Source organism: Aspergillus nomiae, assembly GCF_001204775.2.
Source record: "Aspergillus nomiae NRRL 13137 chromosome Unknown contig00051, whole genome shotgun sequence".
Taxonomy (NCBI): domain Eukaryota; kingdom Fungi; phylum Ascomycota; class Eurotiomycetes; order Eurotiales; family Aspergillaceae; genus Aspergillus; species Aspergillus nomiae.
The window spans coordinates 100,035-124,902 of NW_015378106.1; the positions used below are offsets into that span (position 1 = coordinate 100,035).

The 24,868-nt window shown below is 47.7% G+C and overlaps 7 protein-coding genes across 7 annotated transcripts; 4 read left to right on the forward strand and 3 right to left on the reverse strand.

Moving 5' to 3' along the window:
* Positions 1–50: 50 nt before the first annotated feature.
* ANOM_003255 (putative ATP-dependent RNA helicase DBP6) lies at positions 51–2,666 on the forward strand (the record flags this gene model as incomplete). The annotated part of the gene is made up of 1 exon (XM_015548512.1): positions 51–2,666. The coding sequence occupies one exon, from the start codon at positions 51–53 to the stop codon at positions 2,664–2,666; it is 2,616 nt and encodes an 871-aa protein (XP_015409417.1).
* A 1,046-nt stretch (positions 2,667–3,712) lies between these two features.
* On the forward strand, positions 3,713–5,221 carry ANOM_003256 (uncharacterized protein; the record flags this gene model as incomplete). The annotated part of the gene is made up of 1 exon (XM_015548513.1): positions 3,713–5,221. One exon carries the CDS (start codon positions 3,713–3,715, stop codon positions 5,219–5,221), a length of 1,509 nt encoding a protein of 502 aa, XP_015409416.1.
* Positions 5,222–5,866: 645 nt separating this feature from the next.
* On the forward strand, positions 5,867–7,640 carry ANOM_003257 (uncharacterized protein; the record flags this gene model as incomplete). Its single annotated transcript, XM_015548514.1, has 4 exons — positions 5,867–6,002; positions 6,080–6,492; positions 6,543–7,205; positions 7,278–7,640. The coding sequence occupies 4 exons, from the start codon at positions 5,867–5,869 to the stop codon at positions 7,638–7,640; spliced, it is 1,575 nt and encodes a 524-aa protein (XP_015409415.1).
* A 550-nt stretch (positions 7,641–8,190) lies between these two features.
* ANOM_003258 (DUF3433 domain-containing protein) lies at positions 8,191–11,859 on the reverse strand (the record flags this gene model as incomplete). Its single annotated transcript, XM_015548515.1, has 1 exon — positions 8,191–11,859. One exon carries the CDS (start codon positions 11,857–11,859, stop codon positions 8,191–8,193), a length of 3,669 nt encoding a protein of 1,222 aa, XP_015409424.1.
* A 2,763-nt stretch (positions 11,860–14,622) lies between these two features.
* Positions 14,623–15,930, forward strand: ANOM_003259 (Rieske 2Fe-2S family protein; the record flags this gene model as incomplete). Its single annotated transcript, XM_015548516.1, has 3 exons — positions 14,623–15,254; positions 15,334–15,513; positions 15,579–15,930. Coding segments are annotated over 3 exons (1,164 nt in total), but the record flags the coding sequence as incomplete, so codon positions are not given.
* Positions 15,931–16,664: 734 nt separating this feature from the next.
* On the reverse strand, positions 16,665–18,964 carry ANOM_003260 (Zn(II)2Cys6 transcription factor; the record flags this gene model as incomplete). The annotated part of the gene is made up of 5 exons (XM_015548517.1): positions 16,665–17,174; positions 17,226–18,106; positions 18,156–18,687; positions 18,745–18,844; positions 18,906–18,964. The coding sequence occupies 5 exons, from the start codon at positions 18,962–18,964 to the stop codon at positions 16,665–16,667; spliced, it is 2,082 nt and encodes a 693-aa protein (XP_015409448.1).
* A 700-nt stretch (positions 18,965–19,664) lies between these two features.
* ANOM_003261 (uncharacterized protein) lies at positions 19,665–20,948 on the reverse strand (the record flags this gene model as incomplete). The annotated part of the gene is made up of 4 exons (XM_015548518.1): positions 19,665–19,829; positions 19,888–20,019; positions 20,084–20,664; positions 20,708–20,948. Coding segments are annotated over 4 exons (1,119 nt in total), but the record flags the coding sequence as incomplete, so codon positions are not given.
* Positions 20,949–24,868: the final 3,920 nt, after the last annotated feature.

The window sequence follows — 24,868 nt, forward strand, 5'->3', positions numbered from 1 at the left end:
ACTGTTGATCGACAGCATTTTGCGCAGGTGGTGTGCTGACACGCTCCACAATGGCTGGTGACCACTCTGCGCATGATGTATCTTCGAAGAAGAGTTCATCGACACCCTTGAGTGCGAAGAAATCCCAAAAGAGGAAGAGAGATCCTGATGGCTCTGTCGTCCCTACCTCGACCCCAACGCCGACCAAGAAGCCGAAGAAAACCCAGAGCCCTTCGTCCACCTCTACGCCCCTCAAAGAAAGCCGGAAAAAGAAAAGAAAATCCGAATCAGCTGCCAGTGGTGCTTTTCAAGAAGAATCGTCCCAGGAAGAGAGTGCTGTCTCGCCGGTCAGCCGTAAAAAGGCTTCTACAAGTAAAAATGACAGCAAGGATAAAACAAAAAAGAAATCAAAGAAGCTTAAACGAGAGTCGCGAGACAATCATGGTTCGTCTGAGGATGCTGCAGATATAGAAGAACCGAACAGTGACCAGGAACGCACTGTGGAAAAACACGTGGATTCGAAGGATATAGACGCCATGTCAGAGGATGAAGATAATGCAAAGCCCCAAAAGAACAAACACTCGGGAATTTTGTCTAAATTTGAAAAGGCGGTTAAGGCGACGGAATCGGCCAAGGCAAAATCTGGCGAAGAAGATGTCGATAATGAGTCTACCGGACCTGTAACTGCGGAACCGGTTATAGCGCAGGGCCTGGAGCCGTTGCCTCAGCCAGAAGCAGCCCCCGAGCAAGATGAGAAGCCAAGCTATTCCTCCCTTCCGTCGTGGCTTGCCAACCCGTTAAGGACTTCCGCTGAAGAAAAAACCCCGTTTTCAAGCCTAGGGATCGAGGAGAACGTCCTACGCATCCTTGAAAACAACGGGTACAAGGAAGCGTTTGCGGTCCAGTCCACTGTGATTCCGTTACTCTTGCAGGGTTCTAAGAATCACCCAGGAGATGTATGTATTTCTGCAGCCACCGGTTCGGGAAAGACATTGTCATACGTCCTGCCCATGGTTACAGCTCTAGAGCAAGTCCCTGCTCCTAGGCTAAGAGGCCTCATCGTCGTGCCCACAAGAGAACTAGTTAAACAAGCTCGAGAGGCATGCGAGCTTTGCGCTGCTGGGTCTGGCCTTCGTGTCGCTTCCGCTGTCGGAAATGTGGCCATCAAAGAAGAGCAGCGTTCATTAATGCGCGTTGATGAAGTTTACGGCCCAGAGAACTTTAAACTGCGACAACAGGATAAATTAACGGACAATGACTGGTTGAACTTTAGCCTACAAGACTATATCTCAGATGCAGGAGATCAGAGTGAATCGTTGCCGGGTTATATTCGCAAGGCAGAACCCAATGTTGATATTCTGATTTGTACCCCAGGTCGTCTCGTCGACCATATCCGGTATACTAAAGGCTTTACCCTGAAGCATCTTGAGTGGCTCGTCATTGATGAAGCCGATCGATTGCTCAACGAGAGCTTCCAGGAATGGGTTGATGTTGTAATGAACTCTTTAGACGCAAGAAAGAACGCGGAGACTTTTGGATTTAGCGGAAAGTTCCTCGCCAATCTTGGGCTTCCGATACAAACCAAAGACCCGAGAAAGGTGATCCTCAGTGCCACCATGACGAAGGATATCTCGAAGTTGAACTCTCTACGACTTTCGAATCCTAAGCTGGTTACTGTTGGCTCTGCTGAACAAGCCACATCTCAGGAGGATGAAACTGGTATTCATGATCGCGCTGGCGATCAGTACACTCTGCCGCCTAGACTGAAGGAGTCCTCTCTCTCGGTTGGTGACGGGTCACAGAAGCCACTTTATCTCCTGCGTCTCCTTCTGTCGCACATTAAGGTGGATGTGAATAAGAACACAAAGCGTGCTTTGATAAACACATCCGATACAGATGACACTAGTTCGGAGGGTTCGTCTTCTGAAGAATCTAGCTCTGACGAATCGGACTCGGATTCGGCCTCCGATTCAGAAAGCTCTGATTCTGACACCGACACCGAGACTTCTAGCTCTGACGAATCGAGCTCGGAAGAATCAGGGTCTGACTCTTCCAGTGACGACAGCTCATTGTCGAGCGATAGTTCCGATTCCGAAGATGATTCAGCATCTGAGGATGAACTATCGGTGGACGTCAAAGCAGATAACAGTCGCCCGCGAGCCTCTGTTTTGATCTTTACCAAGTCATCCGAATCCGCCTCGCGTCTTGCGCGCTTGCTTGCCTTGCTTGATCCATCCTTGGCCAAGGAGATTGGAACGATCATCAAGTCGAACAAGTCATCAGCCTCCCGGAAAACGCTTACTGCTTACCGTCAAGGGAAGATCTCGATCATCATTGCTACTGACCGGGCGTCTCGTGGTCTTGACTTGCAATCCTTGACTCACGTTGTCAACTATGATGTCCCAACAAGCATCACTACCTACGTGCACCGTGTCGGTCGTACCGCGAGAGCTGGCAGGGAGGGATCTGCCTGGACCCTTGTTGCGCATCGGGAAGGCCGGTGGTTCACGAAGGAGATCATCCAAACATCTGACAACAGAATTACCAGGTCTTCTAAAGTACAAAAGGTGACGATGAAGCTTGACAATATGAAGGATGTCAAATCGAGGTACAGACAAGCGCTGGATACACTCGAGAAGGAGGTGAAAACAGGGGGAACAGGGAAGGCTTCAAGGACAGAAAAGTGAAACATCGCACTGTCAAGTGCCATTAGTAAATACGATATTATATGCGCATACCCCTCTTGACTCAAGATTTCATACCTCCTACATGGCCACAACGTTGACTAGTAGAGTAAATCTGGATTTCGGTGCATATATTCCTGAGAGTAGCGGGCTGGCACAAACGACTATGACCTTTATTGATGGACACATCTATTCAATGAGGGTGCCAAGCGGTTTCTTAGGATGTACCGCAAGCTACTAAGCCCTCCTGTACTTGTGTTCATTCATGATCCTGTCCGCACGTGTACGAGATTACACAAAGGGATATGAGTGCCAGAGGCATCATAATAACACCCAGGAAGGTCAAGTTACAAGTATTATGTTTTGGATCGGATCTTACTCAAGTGCCACCCGTATAGGCTGCAATAACTGGACCCTATCGACTCCTTCTGCAGCATCCTGTAGTAGCCCTAGATTGTCTACTGCACCTACTCTGAACCCCCGGAAAGCCGGGCCTCACTGCCGATACATTACTTGTGATAGTAGTCCAGGGCCCAAGATAGACCCCGTAATTCTCCACTCTTCTCCACTGGATCTAAACATCAGCCAGTCCTACTGCTTGACTTGAGTTTACCCCGTATAAGCGAGAACAGGTCTTCAGTGGGCAGGACGCAAGCCTGAGCCAATCCAAGCCCCATACCTATACCTTGGCATTAGGGCTCGGCATCATTGCCGCCGGGTAAAGTTCGGGAAAACTGACTTGCGTGGCTGCTGGGCCATCAATCCAGACATCGGCTCGGTGCTTGTCCCCGCGAATTACCCCGGGGAGGAAGAAACGTGGAGAAAGCTAGCAGTAATAGTATGCCGGCTTGTCTCTAGTGGAAGGCCATTTGACGGAATAGAGAAGGTTTCAAGCATAGCATTTGGTGCCTCGAGTTGCCGTTTTGGCAAGAAATTATGGACTCCCTGTTTAACAGAAGTATCGAGCAGCTACCGGCCGCATCTTCTAAACGTCACTGTTGACACTTCCTGTTGCTGTATGATCCATTGGACGACTCTTACATTTCACTATGGCTGAGCCTACAACACTTCGGTTGTGCGAAAACCGACCCCGAGTGTTTATACTCTCCGATATCTCGAACGAGCCCGACGATGACGAGTCTCTCGTCAGATATCTTCTCTATAGCAATGAATTCGACACCCGAGGGATAGTGGCGTGTACATCATGCTGGCTGAGACAGAAGATTTCCCCGGAGAGCATGGAGAGAATTGTACATGCCTATGCAAAGGTCGTCGACAATCTCAATGCCCACGTTCATCCCAGCAACCCATATCCCAGCCCGGAATATCTACTTTCTATCATCAAGAGCGGTCCTCCAGTTTACGGCCGAGCTGCGCTTGCACCCGGCGTACCTCTCAGCTCCGGCGCGGAGCTTCTAGTCGAACAGCTAAAAGCTTCAGAAGAACCACTCTGGGTAATTTCTTGGGGAGGCGCGAATGTCCTCGCACAGGCGCTTCAGCATATACACCAAACATGTTCGGCGACCGAGAGCGCTGCACTACGGTCGAGATTGAGAGTGTACACCATATCCGACCAAGATGATACAGGGATGTGGATTCGAGTCACATACCCGGATATTTTCTACATCTGCTCTGTACACGCCTGGAAGGAGTACGGCATGGCGGCGTGGATCGGCATATCCGGGGATGCGCTTGTACCATTCGATGAAGGGGGACCGGACGTCACGAAGGTGAAGAAAGAGTGGCTTCGAGAACATATTCAGATCGGGCCCTTGGGGCAAGCATACCCAACGTACTCTTTTATTATGGAGGGCGATACACCGACATTCTTGTATCTCATTCAGAACGGGTTAGGTTCCCCGGAGCACCCGGAATGGGGAAGCTGGGGCGGCCGTTACGCTCTCAGCGATATTGGAGGCGCTTCAAAGCATTACGCCGATGCTCGCGACACAGTCGTCGGCAAAGACGGAAAATCTCATACCAGCAACCAGGCGACTATCTGGCGCTGGAGGGATCATTTTCAGGATGACTTTGCGGCACGTATGCAGTGGAGCTTGGGGAGTGATAGATCAAAAGCCAACCATGCTCCTGTTGCTATCGTGAATGAAAGCAATGCGGGGCCTGATCCATTGTTTCTAGAGTCTGTCGCGGGCTCCGAAGTGCTTCTAGATGCATCACAGAGTTACGATCCGGATGGTGATGAGCTCACGTTCACCTGGTTCTTTTACAAAGAGGTTACGTCGTCACAACAGGATATTCAATGGATAGTTCCAGACTTGCAATGGGACGTCTTTGAGGATGCCCAGAAGCCCAGAGGAAGTGTCATTCGCGTGAAGATTCCTCCACCGGCGGAGTGTGCAGTTGATCTCGTCAATGGCCAGGCTGTGGGGAAAGGTCAGGCTTTCCACCTCATTCTTCAACTGCAAGACGATGGAGTTCCCAGAATGACTACTTATAAGAGGGTCATACTTCAAATGACGAACCCTGAGCTGCTTGGCGGAACCGGGAAGGTATTTTCTACCTTTACTGAAGTTGTGGAGTCCCGTGGAGATATATAGATGGGATATAAGAACATGGAGAAGAGATTGAAACCTCATGACGCCCAATTTCTTTAACTCCTTTGACGAATATAGACTTATTGACGATGTTGGCGAGTTATAATAGACATTTGTTAGACAGCTGTTATAGACCAAAGACGAAGCTACCCTACTGCTTCTGCCATGCAATGGGCGACAATATCCTCGATATCACATATGGAGGCATGTCTATCACTTCTATAAAGCAGCTTGCATGTAGAGAGAAGCTTTTCGTTCCATTCTCTGAATTTGAACCTCTACATGTTTAGAACTTTTTGGTCAGCAATAAATCAATCCTCGCAAGGCTGTCGCAAACCATCGTTCACTATACCTAAATCAGCATGATGAATCGCTTCACAATTTCATATTTTCGGCTTTTGCCTCTTCTAGTTCTCCTGTTTGAGCTTGGTGGCTCAAGGTAGTGGGTCCCATTCCAGCTGAAAGCTTTCAAACGACCCATCGGTTCCAGACACGGCAGTCCTAAGCGTCCGACTCCCTTCCCCAGATTCTCCCCGGACTTCTCCAGAGTCTCGCCATTCTGATATAATATGGGCTGGCCACTAGCACCTACGATGATTATCACCTACTACCTCTGCTTGTCGCCTCTTCGATTGCATATCCATCATCATGTCAGAGAAGGTTGAGGTCGAGAAAGACCTCGCCAACCATATCGAAACTATCCCGGGGAGCAATGAAGCTGTCTCAAGCAATGAGAACTCCACTTGGAAGGAACTATGGCAGAACAGGAGAGTGCTGCTGTGGTGTATGTTGAACCTGTTTAGCTCTTTTTAAGTACAACAGTGTTGGACGAGACCGAAGAGTCGCTAACATAGTATACAGGCCTCCTCATCTTCCTGCTTCCAGTCAACTTCGGTTACGAGAATGCGATGATCGGAAACCTGTTCGCTTCTCGTACCTTCCAGCTACGATTCGGGGTGGAGGTCAATGGCAGCTGGACTGTCGCGGCTCGCGATCAACAGATCCTGAACGCAGCTCCCACCATCGGCCTCTTTGCTTCGGCGCTTGCCACCGGTTTCCTTTCAGATTTCCTTGGCAGAAAGAAAGTGGTCATCCTGGCATGCGTAATTTGCATCGGTGGTGTCATTCTCCAATACTTCAGTGAGACGGTGATGATGCTTTTCGGTGGGAAACTGGTCGCCTGCTTTGGCTTCGGTCTGGGACATTCTCTCGGCCCCGTCTGGGTTGCGGAATTAGCACCCAACTCGATTCGCGGTATCTGTCTTGCTCTGATTGTCAGTGCCCATTCATGCAGAATAACTAGTTGGTCGCTAACCTGCGCTAGAACACCATGATTGTCATCGGACAGTGGTTATCTTCTCTCTGCATCTACGCCGCCTCATTCCGAGACAACGATCTCGCCTGGCGGATCCCCCTGATCACCCAGATAATCATGCCCGGGATCCTGTTCATAATTGGCCTCCCTCTACTCCCAGAGTCGCCCACATGGCTCCTAATGCGGGGCCGAGACAAAGAAGCACACAAGGCTCTGAAAAGATTCAACGGCCCGCAGTTCGACGCCGACAGGGCGCTGCAGATCATGCGCAACGCCATGGAGATGGAGAAGAGTGTGACGGAAGCACAAAGCTCTGCCAGCTATCTGGACTGCTTCCGGGGGCCCAACCTCCGCCGAACAACCATCATCTGCATGGTGTACCTTGCCCAGCAGTTCCTCGGGGTCAACTTCGTGTCCGGCTATCTGACCTACTACTTCGACCTCGCCGGCGTGGGCAACGCGCTGGCCGTCGCGCAAGGCGCCTACGCCATTCAGCTGTTCGGTAACATGTGCTCGTGGCCCTTGATCGAGCGGATCGGGCGACGTTCTATGCTGGTCTACGGCTCCATAATCATGACCGTTGGCCTGTTGATTATCGGCTGCGTCAATATCAAGACCACCGACGCCTCGCTCAAGGTCACAGTTGCGCTGATGTGTCTCTGGGGATGGCTGGTAAGTTTTTTAAGTTACCCATGTACTCCCATAATACACTGAGATGAAGCTAAACAATCAATGTAAATTTAGTACCAAGGATCCCTAGGAGCCGTTGCTTACGCCGTCGGTGGCGAGACGCCCACGCCCCGCTTGCGGCAGAAGACCTACGCCATCAATATCATGAGTGCAACCGCCGTGTCCTGCATGGTCAACCAGGTCATTCCGTACCTGATCAATCCCGATAAAGCCGACCTAGGTGGTAAGATCGGGTTCATCTTCTTTGGCCCTTCTGTGTTGGTCTGCATTTATCTCTTCTTCTGCGTGCCGGAAATGCAAGGCCGCACTCCTGAGGAGCTTGAAGAGATGTTTACTGTTGGTGTGCCGGCGAGGAAGTTCCAGACATATGTGTGTCAGGGTCAGCGGCTTGAGGAGAGAAAGGAGGAATTGGTCTAGCGGTGGTGCGTAGATACTTCTGGTGCTGCAGTGTATAGTACGAATAGACCCTTTGTATATGTGATGAACTGGATAGAACAACAATCAATCAGTTAGCTAAGATTCCATTACCCCGCTAGATCAAAAGCATTGTATATTTGTATAAGTGTGAATTGAACATAGGCGAGTAGTCCACAGCTAGACTCTGTAAGTTCTTCAGGAGCGGATAAAAGCATTCCGGGTGCTAACAAACTATCCAGCGGGAGGCGTTCACGGAAAGACTGCAATACTCTACTCACATATCGCACACAGTGCACGGACAAGCATGAGGCGTGAGTCATTAGACCTGTAGATTTCGCAATGAAACCTAGATTGTTCATGCTCCTCAGCATCTTGGGTGGTTCTTACCGAGCTTGATCTTGTATGTTTTTATGAAGATCGGATAGAATGTGTCATACTGAAAAAATAGCACAGGTTTACTGAAGTCGTTTATAAGAGACATAAAAAGTCATATTCATCCGTTTAGTCATACATAAACCCAAACCCAGGGAGAGTCAAGCGTCAATCTCGATCATCCAATAGCCAATGGCATAAGAGGTACATTACTCGACTCTGTCTCTCCGACAGGATCAGTAAGACAAATAGTGAGATCAACATCCTTCTTCTCTTCCGTAGGCGATGAGGAAGAGTCCGACAGATTCCCAGCATTCTGTCGTCCAAGAACGAACCGCGAACCGGCGAAGAATTTGCGCCCACGAGCCGTATCATTTGGATCCTCGGCGGTTGATTGGTACCAGTCCAAGAAATTAGAGTCAGCCAGTAAGCTCGCCACCGCTGCAATGCTGGATGGGATCTTTGGTAAAATATGGTCCGTATTCACGAGGACGGAGCCTAGAATTCCCAGAATAAGAATGGATGCAAGCAGAGCATCGAGGACTCTTGTGGAGGTGGCATCTTGGATAAGCCGAAGACGGTTGTTTGTAAGAGTAACATTCCCTGGTAATAATACACCCAGCGAAGCGTTCGACAGACGAGTCATTCCATTGAACTCCTGCGCCTTCATGATGCCGTCTTGAAATTTGATAGCCTTAACCACATTCTCTATCTTGTCTGCATCGCCAAGATAATCCCGCGGGATAGCCCACCTCCCGGACACCAGTGCTTGGAAGAAAGAATCTAGATTGGCTGCCGTCGTAGAGGTACTGGTCCAGGGTGAGTACGGTATATACTGGTCTTGTACCGTGCTGGCCGAAGACTCGTCTGGCACTGGGGGGTGATCGTCGGGAATATCGAAATCCGGGAGCTGGAAACGAGTCCAGGTATTGACTGTCTCAGCTACTGGGGCGCATGTCATGGCCGCTATGTTTACGACTGAGCTGTTTCTAACCTCGCCCCAGAAGTAACTCACGGGCAGGTTGGCACCACTGCTGTTGGCGTTATAGCACGGGCTTAGGATCGCGAGTCCAAAGTACCCTTCAGTCTCGAGGTCGAGCAGATCACGGCTATTCTCTTCCCATCCTGTGCCATTGCTCCACGGTGCGCAGCCTATGCGCGGGGGTTCAATGTAGAGTACTTGAGATACCTTGGAGTTAACACTGGTTTGTTCATCCGTGGCTGGCTGGAGTGTGTAGTTGACCTCAGAGCCTCTTTGCACGAGACAAGTTGGTGTTGTTCTCAGGGCAGGGACCCAAAGCTCGACGAATGAGTTTTCGGGGAGATTTGTTCTGAGAGAAGCGTCCATTGAAAGCTTGGGAAATACAAGCGTCTCGTAGGTCCAGCGGGGGAAAGCAGTGCGGTTCCCCTGGATAATGTATTGGGCGGTGATAACATTAGAATTGTCCAGGTCGGGACTCACGCTAACGTTCCATATTGCAAAGCGGTGGAAGGTGTCTTCCTGGGTGAAGTTTGTGCTGATGTATTGCGAGGTGTCCATCGCGGAGAACAGCCCGCTTGTTACAATCGATAAGAACGAGGATATGAAGGCAGCGAGTGTCGCAGCTAGGACAGCAAAGTGCCTGGTACGGATCGAACGGATATGAGTCGCCACACTCAGGGAATCTAGGAAGTTGAGTGTCATACAGTTTTGGAAAACTGCACCAGAGGGCCGTTTCAGGTGGGCATATGGTGCCAGGATTCGGCTATTGAAGCTCATGCTCCCGAAAGAAAGGCCGATGAGCTCCATCAACAGCGACGGAAGAAGTGTCCAGGAATAATGCACATATTTATTAGTGGTGACATCTGCAAGCCCATCCTGCGTCTCAGATATATGCAGAAGAACCTCGAGTACCACAATAATTGATGCCACAGCGACAAAGATGGCGACGCGAAAGAAGAAACTGGGGAATAGTTTCGAATCGGCGCTGGAACTAGGGCTGTTTCGTTTGTCAGTAGTGAAAATATCACTCTGTTCGTTATAAATCTGTTCGTTGTCCACGGTCTCGATAGAGAACCCTTCTGCAGAGGTCCGTGAGAAATAGTGACTCTTTTTAAGACGATCTTCAAGAATATATAATGGTGATGCACTAGTCCCACTGAGATACTGACGGAGAGCTTTGCTGTTGGATACAATTGCCGCAATTGCTGAAATAGAATTCGGGTTCCAAGGAGTCGATGCTGTTGCCGTGGGCGAAGCCAAAAGGACTATAACAAGGGTCAACAGAATACCTATTGCCAAGCAGACTTCCATCGCACGAAGTGGCAGCTCTGCCATGATGACACGGTTCTCATGGATGACAGCCGAACCAGTTGTTGTCGAGGACCGTTGTCGAGCGAGCCCATTGTTCATATACTGGGCAGCCATTGCGCGATAGTAGGCAGAAGCCACATGATTAAGCACACCATCTTGGAAAAGAAGTTCAACGTTGCCGGTAGATCCTGCAAGCCACGCACCGATTTGTAGCGAGTAATCAACACTCATTTTGTCGGGGGCAGCGAAGGGGTTGTTATCTTCAATTGGTCTCCCAATGGTATGGCCTTTCGGACCACTAAGAACACTATTCGCAATATCCCATGCCGCCAGGCCTGGGAAGGTGGAGTTCATCGATCTTGTCTCTTCGATCTGAACGTTTGACAGAGACACGGATGCATTGGTTGTAGCATTCACCTCGAGGAGAGAATATGTTGGTTTGCAGATCAACTGGACCGAGTGATCAAGAACGATGTCACTTTTCCGATTATACCCACGAGTATACTCGTCATAAGTGTCATTCGAAAACACCACGTTCTCACGTATCTTAGCAATAGTAACCACAACGCGCGTGCCGTCAGTTCCCTTCGAGCCTACACATTGGCCCTGTTCAAACATTCCCACATAGGGAAAGTATGCTCCATATCCGCCATCAATAGCAAAGTTTTCAATCCTGCAAGAAGGGCTGGAAATCTCGTTGGTCATATTCTGCTGAGTGATAGTGAACTCGCCGTCCGCAGCCATTACTCCATCCACTTCCCATTTCGTAATAGTTATAGTAGCAGGTTCGCAGCCCAGTTGCGCCTCCATGCCGTCGATTTGGGCGGTCACAATCGCATTCGAAGAAATATTTGGAGCTGAAAATCGCTGAAAGGCAAGATTGGCCGTAGTTCCTTCGGGATAGCTTCCGTTATCGAAAAGGACACTATTCAGCGTATCGAATGGCGTCGCTCCTTCAGCATCGAGTGTAGGGTTTTCACCATTGAAATAATCATACAGCAAAATTGGAACATTGTCCTTCTGCACACCAACTTCTTGCAGCGAAAACAAGCCAGTAGAGAAGATGATGAGAAGAGTAAGAAGTATAGAACCGGTGGCCCCGGCCGCCACTGCGAAGTGTCTGTTTCGGAGTGCCTTGATCACCGTAAATGGCTGCATTGGGGTAATATAGTCCAGGAGAATACTTTTCTCTGCTACCTCCGGCTTCTCTTGCAGTGATTGCCATGGGGCGTGTTGTTTTACCTGGAATTCAACCCGGGACCAGAGAGCAGCAACCACGGTAAGGATAGCGGTAGGGCCATAGGTCCACAGGTAGTGGCGACCTTCAATAGATGAAGCAATACCATAATTGACTTGCGAGATATGATTGAGCACCTCGAGGACTGCAATTATCCCACAGAATGTAACCACGAATATGCCTAAGATTCGTCGCCGGAGATAGAGAGGCTGCCAGCCAGAACTTTGACTCGTTTTGCCGTCTTGCGACCCCTCCTTCTGAGTTATGTATATACCATTCAGCTTGAAACTTTTGGCGAGTCTAGCGGTTTCTGACATGACTGTACGCTTTGCTCTCTGGAGCAAAGTGCCAAGGTTGCTTGTGGAGAACTCTGGGGCAGAAGCCAATTTTAAAATAAGGGCTTGGGCAGTTTGGCCCCCAACGAGTTTTGAAATACGCCTCGTCCATTAGTGGATATGAGAGATCGTCGTGAAATGCTGTTGCTTAGCTGCCCTGAATGCAGTTAGCCTCCAGGAACAGGAGCGATCCGACCATTGGCTTTATTGATTAAATCAACCCGCTAGTTATATTGCAGGATTTGAGAAGGAGCTAGTCCCAGTGCGCCACTGAACCCACAGCAAAGTATATCAGGAGAGAGAAGTGTTAGTCCAGTAGGCAATGAAGTGCCCTAAGTAATGCGGATATCGCACAACCAAACAGTAACACCTGTGTCTGTCGAGCGTTCTAAAGAAGTGAACAATCACTTCAAGATAGAATCTTTTGCCTGATGGAGGACAAGCGCCGAAAAAGTACCATATGCAAAAAGGCGGCCATAACCTATCAGCGATCAACCTGGTGTGTTGTTTAGTTCTGATACATCATTGACTGGTGGGTGCTCAATAAACCCTAATCAACTTACCATTAAACAAACAGTGCTTCCTTAGTTGGGCTACCTCCTAAGCTAACTATGATCAAATAGCTTAACTTAAAAAGAATTGATAGGGCCAAGTCTATTTTTTTGATCAATAAAGGGTATAGAATATCGGAAAGCCTAGAAATGTATAGCACCGCCTAGATTATGCTGAATACGAGATTGGAATTATTTGTCCATTAGGCGACCGCTAGTCTAAGCACAATAGAAGTTGACATAGCAGTCAACCTTTCCGTCGCTATCAGTGTCGCATGAGTCGATCATAGGGAAGAAGTCTTGATTAGGACAAAGCGAGATGCAGCTTTTAGCACTTCCGCAAGGCATTTCGTCTATATCTCAGGATGTTAGCAGTTATTTATTACTATGATAATTTATCGGCGTGGTTGGCTACTTGCATTGTGCTGAAACCAAGGCGGTTAGGCTGATGAGAACCAGAGACCGAAGAAGCATGTTGGCTGTCTAAAGATTTAGTGGTGAGCATAGTGTGTACTATGGAAGCTTACATGTTCGGCTGCTAGCTTCAAGCTCTCAAGGGCTGTGTATTTCCTGTAGAGCGCCTTAGGTTGGTATTGGCTGGAATCAACGGGTATACAGCTTAGTTTATATAGGCCAGATCTTCCATTGCTTTGCAGTCTAGAAGAGTGTATGAGACAGCACCAGTGTAAATAGACAGAGGGAGGATCCTATCAATCAGTGGTTCGACCAATTAAGCTCGAATACAATATTCCAGAGCGACGTTATGACGTCCCGGAGGCTCGGCTCCAGAACCATGGTTGAGTGTGTGCTATCCTATCTGTTCGCAGCGATGAGACGTGGACAAACCGTGAAAGGTAATCAGTTACGGTCGCCTTGTGGGGACTTGACAGTGTTTAAGTGACGACTCTTGGAAACCTAAGCCGTAGAAGCTGCTGGAGAAAGATGATCCAGCCATGTAATCCAAGAAAGTCTTAAATAAACAATATTAAATGGTTGCCGCAACTGGGCTCCCTTGAAATAATGTACACAATACAACAGAAACGGAGGGCTGAAAAGGTGTATCTTGAATAAGAGACCATATAGAACCGAGTCTATAGTAAGTATAGGTGGCTGCATATGGTTCGGAAAATCATGACGTTTACAAAATTTGGTATGACGCTTCGGAATATTGTAAACTTTTATTCGTCACACCTCGCTCTTCTTCCCTGCCTTTGTTTTAAAGTTTTAAGGCCAATTCAAAAGAGAATATCCATGACATTTTAGATCTGAGCCCACAGCTGCATGTATTCTTAATGGCTGGGCGCTGTGCTATCGATCGATCTTGGTGAGAATGAAGCCAAAGTTCAACCGCGCCATAAGGCAATAATCCATGAAATTGATTTCAATTTACTGAGGGAGTCCACTCAATCGATGATCTCATATTTATTTACTATTCTCATACTTGATCTCCGCTGTTTCAGGGCTTACAGCGGGCGTTTCCTAAGCACTTCAACTCATCCCATTGGCATATTAGCATCCTCTATAACATTCCTGCTGCGCTACTACCATATAAGCCTTGATAAATCTGTCACCTTATTACGTATATGCGGTAAACTGGGGCTCAATTAGGAAAATGTAGAGCATCATATACAGAATTAAGCCCGTAGAAAACCAGATTGATTTGAGGATGGCCTGGTAAGCTGCAGCACTTCCAACGACTGCGACATCGAACCGTTCCATATCCTCTTATCACTAGGCAATAGCAAATTCCTGAATGAGTCCCAATGTATGCAGGCTATCACAATGCCATAGTGGCACGGCGTCCGGCCCGCTCACGTGGTCATCTCCGTGAACGTTGGATATTGCGAGGATAAGAGGCCCATTATTGGCCATAATAAGCAGCAATACTCTTGATTCTCATCGGTAGAGGAGCCGATAAACCTGGCGGCATCCCTAGATTCGGCCGCTTGAGCCGTGAGCCGGTATTCTTGGATGTGGCTGATTCAAGGCACTTCCAAGCCAGCCATGAACAACAGTGCAGTCAGTTGTTTAGTTCACTCCGATCTTGTGATCGGTGATCCTACTAGTTTTCAAGGGGGGTGTCACCGGCAGCGGATAACTATGTCCACTTTCTTGTAGATATATAAACCTGCATAGTACAGGAGGGAAATGATATCGAGTTCGTTACACGAGCAAGTTCTTCTTCTTCACAGTTTTGCATGTAAACCCTTCGCCTTCTTATTCCAATCTTGGGTCAACAAGCCTTATCATATACACGATGGCCTCTGTATTGAAGAATTTCCTCGGTGTCAAAGCAACCACAAATGACAGCATATGCCCAGTGTCTCCGGAGAAGAGCGCAGTAAGAGCTCTTCCCGCTGTATGGTACACATCACTAGAGCTGTACGAGCTCGAGCGACGGGCCATTTTCTCCAAGAGGTGGTTGCTCACCACGCACATACTGCGGCTCCCAAGCACTGGTAGTTGGTCTCGCTACAATAGCGCGGGATATCCCTTCATTCTCATCCGAGGCCATGGTCGACACATACAGGCATTCCATGATATCTGGTCTCATGATTTCACCGACGAGCTCGCGCAGACCCTAATCTCGGAGCGACTTGAGGACACCAAATTCAGAACTTTCCACGTCCATCTGGATGCGAATGGATTTGTCTGGGTCAACATGGATGCTGGCAAGCAGCCTGAGATTCCGTGGGAGAAGGATTTTAAAGGAATCGACCTGCAGCCTCGCTTCAAGGATTTCAACTTCGAGGACTACATTTTTGATCACGTCTGGGGGATGGATGGTCCTTATAACTGGAAGATTCTTGCAGATAACTATAATGAGTACCGTCCCTGACATATTCTTCTAGACCTGGTCTCAGCAGATATGGAAAGCTTTCAAAGCCCTAACTGCGTGTGATAGGTGTTACCACTGCCCGACAGCACATCCTGACGCGCAAGCGATAGCCGATCTCGAAGCCTATTCGGTTGACACCGTGGACGGGTCTATCGTTCACGTTGCCAACACCAAACCAGACCAGATCGAACGGGGCCTGAAGATCGCCAGCACCTACTATTTCCCCAACGCGTCCATGACGGTAACGTCAGTGTTCACCATGCTATTTGCCATGTCATATTGTTAACGTTAAGTGAGGGCTATCGGAATAGGCCGCATTTCTTCTTCATGCAACGATTTGTCCCCACCTCGCCTACCACCTGCGAGATGCGCTACGAGGTGTACCGGAATAAAAACTCCAGCGAGGAGGATTTCCAGTTGATCAATGAGATGTATAAGCGGATTATGAGTGAAGATAAATATCTCTGTACTGAGGCACAGAAGAATATCGGGAGGGGTGTCTTTGTCAATGGTCTGCTTCATCCCAGAATGGAGAAGGGACCGCTATATTTCCAATCTGTTGTACGTGACCTTCTGTATGAGCACTTTGATCGGGAGAAAGATGCAGGAAAGCAGATTTGGCCTGCTGGACTTGAGGTTCCGGTGGCGGTTGAGCCCAAGTGACTGGAGAAGTGAACTCATCTGGGTAATTTCCTCCCTCGACATAGGAAATTAAGGAAATTATGAGGGCTTCGCAGGAGATTAGCTCAGGCTAGCGTGATTCTTGTCTATTGATATCTATTCTTCTTTTGTTCAGCCTTATTAACAGAATGGGAGATTTAACTATTCACTAGTAGCTACTAGTAGTATCCTGACAGCATTATACTAGGCCCTTGTCGAGTAAAGATTTCTTTTGGTTCATGTGCGCGACAATAGCAGAAGTTTGGATGACCAATAGGTTAGTGCACTGGGAGGGATGTAGCTACTAAGACAGCCTAGATAAGCCATAAATAGACAGCATCTGCAGTCTGCTCCTATTTCCAAACTCATGGCATGATAAGGTATTCTCCAAATAAGGTAGTCAGATCCCGACCGTTCATGTGGTCGGCATTTCCACCGAAACAGTTAGACCAGCTGGTCCATGGGATTCAATACCAGGTTCAGCAAAGATTGTCATGGCAGGACTCCCAAAAATCGCTGGGCACAGGGAGGCTGTTGGTTTCTAGACAGAGAAGTTGTTTTCCCGCCACGGAACCAAAGGCCAAGTGTCGGACCAACGGCTGAATGGCTTGCTCATGCCATCAGAGATTTGATGCGTGGGGAAGTCTACCCAATTTCTCGACGCAGCGATAAGTCTTCCAATGGCTGCCGGACACATGAATCATAAATCACTGTAGCATGAACATGTAAAGGTACTTTTAAAAATTTCCAAAATTCCACCAGGTAGAAAATCCATCACCAACGGCAGGGTCTGGCTCGAAGCCGGCTGCAGCGTCCATATCACCAAATTGGGAAAGATGCGCCCATAGCCACGGAGTATTGAACATGAGACTATCTGCAGGTGGAACCAGAATGTCTCGCATTGGAGTGCCGTTCGGAGAATCTTGTGATGAAGATACATTGATCATATAAGGCGGCAGACTGGCATTGTGCCCTGTGGCAGGGTCAACCATCACTTGTGGCGGTGATGTTGTAACACTGATCTCAAGGGTCTGGCTATGCTCTGTTCCTTTGCTAGCTGGGGTGGAAGTAAGAGAGGAGTGAAATAGGGCCGTTGGTTTGGAGGACATGTTCGGTGAGGGTGAGACATTGAACTGTAAAATACCCCACATCAAAGGGATGCTGAGATAGATCCTGGTTGGTGCCCAGTCATCATCCATGCGATCTGAGCCAGATGCTATTTCTGTTATTTTGTCCAGAGATTGAAGCTGAGCTGTTAGTATTGGTGTTGCGCTCTATCCAATGTGATAAAAACGTACCAGGGCTTCACAGGCAGGGGAAAACCATGCAAACCTCTTCAAGAATGTTTTGCACTTCACAAAGTCTGTTTTGGACTTTTGTTTCAGTCGGGGATCGGCGGCGCAGCAAAAGTAGAGATGTACTGTAGCTGCGATTGCGGCCGCGTGCGCATAAAAAGGGTCAACGAGCTTGATATGTTTTTCTAGAGTCATGTCAATCATACGAACGATCCATGTGGCATGCAGTAGGACCAGCTCGGAGGACTTCCTCCAGAAGGTGTTTGGGATCGCCAGGTTAGGCTGATGCTGTGACGCCATAATGTAGAGAAATGGGTGATTTAACACGATCAAACTCGTGTGCCATGTGAACTGTAACTTTATCCACGGTATCCAGTAGTCTCTGTTGAGACTGATCTCGTCTGCTCGACGCTCATAAAACTTTGCAGAATCGTATCGATGACACCAGGGAACCTGGTTCTCGATTTCGGTCATATCGGCAAGTACTTTGGCATACATTGAATCGAGTCGCCAGGGTTCGGTCATCTGATTATGGAAACATTCCGAGACATATTCTCTGACCCTACTCCACACCCATCCGAAATATGCAGCATAAGTCCAGATTCCGATATCAGATGAGTTGGATGACCCAGGATCGCGGGGAAATGCCGAATCCGCACTGGTCGAAACATAGAATGAGCGCCAAACCTCAGGTGCGGTTCCCAGAATACCTTCCGATTCCGAGAAAAATTGCTCCAACGATTGAAGGCTCCAGAGAAGTTTCTTCTTGCGCTGGGCGGCGAGAGGATTTTCAACAGGAGATGTCAGCTCGCGATCTATCCTGGCAGAGCGGCAAAGCTGAAACCCAAGGCCAAGGTAAAATTGACCCTGACCCCAATCGCCATCTTCTTGGTATTAGAATCTGAAACTAACAATGAGCGAGCAGATCCATACCTATAAATGCTGAGTATGAAAGTAAACAAAGGCTTTCAATCGTTTCGAGCTCCACTGTGCCATTTGTAATTCGATGCATAATAGAGCGCCTAGCACTATCGCCATAGCCTGGCTGGTCACGCTGTCGTGAGAATCGTGACGTAAGTTCCAAGGTGCTCCAGACAATCTCTGAAGGAATCTCAGAGTAGCTTTCAAGGTCTTGGCGATCGAAGCACCATATAGGCTGTCTATGAAAGAGTTCGAAGTAAAGGTCGACCGCCTTGGCGATGGTGGACTGAGGAATCTCCAGTTTTTCTTGCTGCAATTCGACTGAGGGTATGCCTTTCATGGCATAGCTTGGACCAGACTGTGATTGGTACCTATTTGTTTGACTGTAGCGAGGCGTGGTCTCATTAGACTTGTCGTTTTGCGGCACCTTAGAAGAGGCCGGTGGTGCGACGAAGGCATCTTGATCAAGCTGCTCAAAAGGGATTCGCCGCTCGCCACCGTTTAAAATTAGATCTATCTTTTTTTCAAGGTGTGTCAATCGGTCCTGTTGACGGGGTCAACGAAGAATCCCTTACAACAGGGTATGCGGGTTTCTCCATACAGATTGCTGCGTAGCCGCGGCCATATAGGTACATGACTGTTTAAGCCGGACACATGTTGAACAGGCTGGCTTCTCACCAGGACACCGGGTCTTCTTCTTCCTATTACATGTGAGATCTCAAGATCAGAGTGAGATCTGTTGTAGGTGAGGGCAAGACCGACCTGCAGTTGAGGCAGGCATGTCGGGTACGCAGCCTCTCGCGCTTGGGATCCGCTGGCATGCCGATCACGGATGGGCTAGAGAAGAAAACTGTAATCCCGCTTCGGATTTTCCAACGGTAGCAAGCACGAATGCACCTAGGACCGCGCGCGGACTGGACTTTAAAGACCGCTGGTGCGGGAGGGATAAGTGGTGGAGGCCGTCAGGGGACGGATATACCACGAAATAAGGTGCGAACCCTGCAGGAAACAAAGCCTACAGAAGCTAGAACCACTCAAGCACTAGAGGAATGAAGCCAAAGGGTTACTGTAGGAGGTTAGTGGAGCTTTTCCAGTGCAGATGCAAGGTTGGAGACTAGAATTGGGGTTGCGAGCGGGGAAATGAGGGGTAAATCTGGACATCTTCTTATGCAGTAATTTTGTCGATATCATACACGGTATCTTGAAATATAGTAGCCGCCAACCATTAACTTGTCATCTGTTAGGGCCTGAGCTATTTGAAGACATGAATTTGACAACCAATTCTCCGGCAAAAAGTATTTAGGTAGCTGGTTGTTGTTTATTCACCTGTACTTGCCAAGTATCGCCGCAGAATCTTAATCCTAGAAAGCACCATGACTCAACCTAGCTTGCATATAACTTCTCACTAGTTGTTATATAGAAGCAAACGATCAAGGTGATTAGTGGTATATTCAGTCGTCAAATGGCCTTCGCACCAGAAGACGACGATTATAAAGGTAGGTCAGGTGTATTAACATTACAAAGCAAGTTATTTGCCCGTCCAGTCTGCTTTCTTGACCAGCACTTCCAGATTAGAACGACGATAATAGTGAGGGGAACAGTTATCACCCAGTATATCCATAGATATTTGTTCGCCATAGGAATACTGCCGGAATTGGACGTAACTAGACCGGCACTAAAGAAGGTCTGAGCAGTGTCAGTTGCCAACGGTATTTATGCGAGATCGATCAACATGCTGTCATACCGCGACAAAAGTCCCAGGAAGAAAGAGCATAGTAAGCAGAGCAACAGCTCTCATATCCGAACTATCCTGCTTTGTGGATGCGGCAACCTGGTAGTTCAAACGGCTCTCGGCTTGGGATACCAGGCTATATAACTATATATAAAAATAAAGATTACCACATGATAGTTCATCCATAACATGTAATTTAGGCACTTACAACCGTGTTCTGGGCTTGAACCCTCTGTCGATAGGAGCTCGCCGCTTGTTTATGGCTTAGAGCCACACAATCTATGAGCTGAAGCCATTCTCTAAGTTTCTCGCCGGTGTTTGGCTCTCTGGATAAGTCGAACCGTGATCCTGACGAGCTGCATAGGTCGGTAAGAAAGCCATAGAGCCTGCATTCAAAGTCAATGAACAGTTCAAACCGTGAAAGATCATATGAGATGCCGTTAATCATTTTGATCCTGTCTCTTGGCTTTCCGGTACTACTCGACTTGTACTGGTAATAGTCTGTCAGACCAATCCCTTCCTCGAGAGACGCAATGTTCCACTCTTGGATTTTTCGGTAGCCTTCAATGCATTCGTTGTACACTTTGAGGAAAACCACGGGAAAGACAATCATCGGTTGGTTGGACTTCCCGAGCAGCTTAGGAAGTAAATCTCGAAACTGAAAAAGGTGGATAGGGAAAGCAGAGTACAAAAAGCATGTTGTGAGATTGCTTTTAGTGTTGTGGAAGAGCGCTAGCAAACACTTGATCGGCGTGGAGTGTGGTGTTTGGATCACAATCCCTGTCCTAGCTAGAACCAAAAAGACAGCCATACCATGGTGAAGTTATCATACCTTCTCCTTCCAGCACCCCGTTCTTATTCTCGTGTTCAAATTTGGTAAAAAGTCCAGACGAATACCCGGTCAGAGTTGTCAGTGGCCACGGGAGGTTGAGGAGTTTGGACAGGTACTGAATAGTCTCAGCTTCAAGGCCTAATCCATCTGTTGCGGTTCCGTTTATAACACCCCCAAATTCATCTACAAATATTCCATCCGGATATTTGGCTCGACTGTCATGAGCGGCAGGAGAGGTCATGCTGACTGTGTCTGAGCCATAGGGCCAAGAATAGCTCAGATCATGACTTACAGTAGGCGTATTCCCCCATACTTTTCCTCCGCTGGGTCGACTGTTGACTGTAGAGCAGGTTAAAATAATACATGTCGGTATATGTATAGATTAGATCCATACATTCTCTTCTAGCCAGTCTCTGACCTCATGTTCTAGAAGTTGGCCCTTGCGAGTATGATTGTTTGGCGCCGCGCAGGAAATCTACCGGGATTTAGAGCAGGTCATATTATTGGTAGAGTAAGGGAAGCACCTGCCTCTGGACGACAACGCTCTAAAAACCAGACGGGTGCCGTTTGGCCTGGCTTTTCACAAGAAGAGCGGCCTCCAATGTCAGATGTTCGGTTCATTTTGAGAGTACTAGAACGTAGGAAACGCTGTGTCAAGAAGAGTTCTCTTTCTCTGTCTGGTCTTTTAGAAGGCACTCGGAAAGTAGTAGGGAAAATACAAGGCGAAAAAAACAAGCGAGAGGAGACTACAACAAGAGGCTAAAGATGGCTCTGTTGGAATGGGGGCGAGGGTGAGCAAGAGATTGGGCGTGACGGCAAAATCACAACCACGAGTGGACACCAGCAAAAGGCGTAGGCACTACCACACTTTAGGTGGGTGGTGACTTAGAGCCGCCATTGGTGAATGCGACACAGCTTGTTCAGCTGATTAGTTGTAGGAATTAGTATATCCTTGCCCCCAGGTCGTAGTACTTCCCTTCATGAATTCAAAAGGCAAGGCTGATGGCAAGGACGCCTAGCCCCGCGTCTTGTATCGTATCTGATCACCTGACGCCCGATTTTTTGATATATACTGTATTATTATTGTTATTGTTATTAATTACTAATAGATTCTGGTTATTAAGATAAGTTATATCTAGCCAAGTGTTACGCCTGGGGCTTCGTCATCAAGTCCTAAACCAGTTCGCTGTAGAGTGGCATAACCTAACCTAACCTAACCGAGGCCGGTTAGGTTAAGGTATAAAATTCCTTAACTGACCTAGGTATAGTTAGGCTAAGGTTAATCAATCTCTTAACCGCGGTTAACCGTAGGCTAGGGAAGGTTAGTATATAATAAATCAAATAGTTTAATTATGAATTGATAATCTTATTGGAGTAGAAATAAAGCGGGAGAAAAGTAGGAGTAGCCGAGTGGATAGATTATCACATACACGGTATGGCGGGTACACGCGCGAATATCAAAATTGGGCCAACCAGCGGGCGAAGAACCAGAATCAGCCCCTGATTCCCCAGGTTACTGGGGTGTAAGGAGGGCCGCATCTCTTTACTTGTATAATACGGGCATAGAGTGGCGAATGGGGAGGATAGATGAGGATAATGAGTAAACTTTCCCGATCCGGTGAGTGCGAGGATATGCCACTCTCTACACAGGCATAGTTCTGCCATAATATATGTGCCGTATAATAGCTACTCTTCTAACTTATATTTGAATCTTATGAATAATACTGTTCTTCTACTTTTGTCATGATAGACTAGGGAAAGATATCTCTGTGGGGCTATATAAGTTTACATAGTTACAATAAGAGGTATGTTGAGAAATTTACTTCATTTCAAGATGCGGACGTACGATACCCTCTAGTTGAAGGTAAACAGAGAACTCATAAGGCCTTCATCCTCCTTGAGAAGCTCTGCGCAATTTAGACTATTTACCACTGTGGGTGGGATCCGCAGGGTTGCCAGAGGAAGGATTGCTGGCCGCAACGCTGCGATAGTCGTGAAGGGAGCTAATAAATTGAGTCTCTTTATTCTGTCCCAATACAAGAGAGTCTCACTGGTTAAGTATACTAGATAACAGGTACAGAGGGTCTGGATATGGGTAAAAAGTATTAAATAGGTTGGGGGAGAGAGCGAGATTTTTGTAGAAGCTTAAAAGCGGTAAGCATGATTAAGTGGTGGGATAATTAATTTAGGCTACTCTAGGCTCACTCTGAGAGCGTGCTTAACCTAATTTAGCTTACTCTGGGCTCACTCCGGGAGATGACCCAATCGGGCAGTGTTACTGTCAACAAGAATACAAATAATATTTGTGGAATATTTCCAGAAAGATAAATAACTAAATATTTTTACTACAAGACAGGTGTGGTCTGTCTTGATGAAGTGAAGTTCCAGGCGGCTGTGTATGCAACTTCTGGGCTTTTCCTTGTTTCTCACCTAAGCTAATGAGTTCATCTCATCTGCTTCCCAGCAAGAGCATCCGTGACTCTCTAGAGATCACGAGATTTCATGCCAATGTCATGTCTGTTGAGCACGGCAGGGGCCTGTTCAAACTGTCCGAAGCGCTGCTACAGGCTGCATCGCTATGTGAATGGGTGGTTGCCTTGCCTTCATTCTGGCATCACCATTACGCTGGTATGCGATATGAATGACTCGAATTATAAATCCATCTCCCGCAAACTTTGTAGCGATAGTTTTCAACTATCCAACACTTGTTCTACAATACCTCTATTAGATTTTATCTCTCTCAAAATACTCCTGCTCACTCTTCTGAAGCTTTAGAAGGCTATTATCTCTTTCTTATCACTGTTTCCAGAATGCCGCTCCAACGACCACCGATATGGCTGATGCCATGTCTTATTTTGCTTGGCCAGCATTTGCTTTGGGACGCGCATGATGACAATTTTCAAAGAATAGGACTTCTTGAAGAAGAGCTAGCTCGATTAAAACTTGCTAAAGATAAAGCACATATATCTGAATCGCAAGAGATATTAGACCCGGGTTTTAATTCCTCTTCAAAACATATCATATCGACCTCGCCGGGGATATTATCGCAGACAGCTATAAGATCGCAGCGCAACTAATATATGGATGGGGTAGAGACCATCGCTCCTATATTCCGTTCGGTGATCTTTGGCGCAGGTCTCACGCCCTCTTCATACATATCTGCCCCGAGGACCAGTATGAACGATTGCTGAAGGCTCCATTGAATAAAAACATAAGTGTATGTCGACACTGGCTGGACAGGCTTGCTGCGATGAAAACTTCTATAGACTTTCTATTATCTTTCTTTGTCTGTGTCTCAGGAAGGAACGTTACTTGTTATCATTTTTTTAAGCTATATTGATTGCCTGAGCTGTAATGCTGTATCACTCGGGACTTGTTATATAAACGTGAGCCTTGATCTAGAAATCTTTCGAAAACTCAGTCTGGGGATAATCTATAATCAAAGAAACTACTATAGAAAATTGGGAGCCCCTTGTATTTTGTACTGTCAAGGACTCCATCGTCTATAGAGGACAAGAATCAAGAGCTCTGCTTGTTGTTCACACCGTCATCGTCATTTACGGTGCGATAAGTAGCGCTGGGAGTCGATGTCCTTGGGAGATGCACGAGACACGGGCCCAGGCCACTAATAGGAGTTAGTCCAACTATGCACAGGGTGAATAGTAGTATTATTACATATCGTTCGCGGGGCTTCTGGGCGAGCCCAGGCCTCCAAGACCCTCCGAGAGGTATAGGGATGTGCTGACCTAGGTAATCTGTAGCGTGTCCGAGGTATCACTCTGGCCATCCCTGCCAGTTTGTCCCAGAATGGTGCAACAAGCTCGCCAGTTTTCATCCGTCTTCCTATCCACAATCCCGTCAATCATCAACTGCACAGGTGATAGCCGCCTGGAGAGGGTATTCGATACTGACTGTTTCTGGCCGGTTGACTGATGCTTTGGCGGAGCTCATTTTGGCTAGGGCAGCGGCGGTGTTGATCTATCGCGCTCGGGGATGAAGCAAAGTCGGACAAGGAATCGAAACCCCCATTTACGGGCATTGATGGAGTAGCTGTGGCCGTGATAATGGGAAAGGTACATATGAACATGGTTAGCGAGTCAAGCTGCTGGGTGTAGATACTCTCACCGTGAATCACTCTTCTCAAGTTTCCCAAGCCCGACC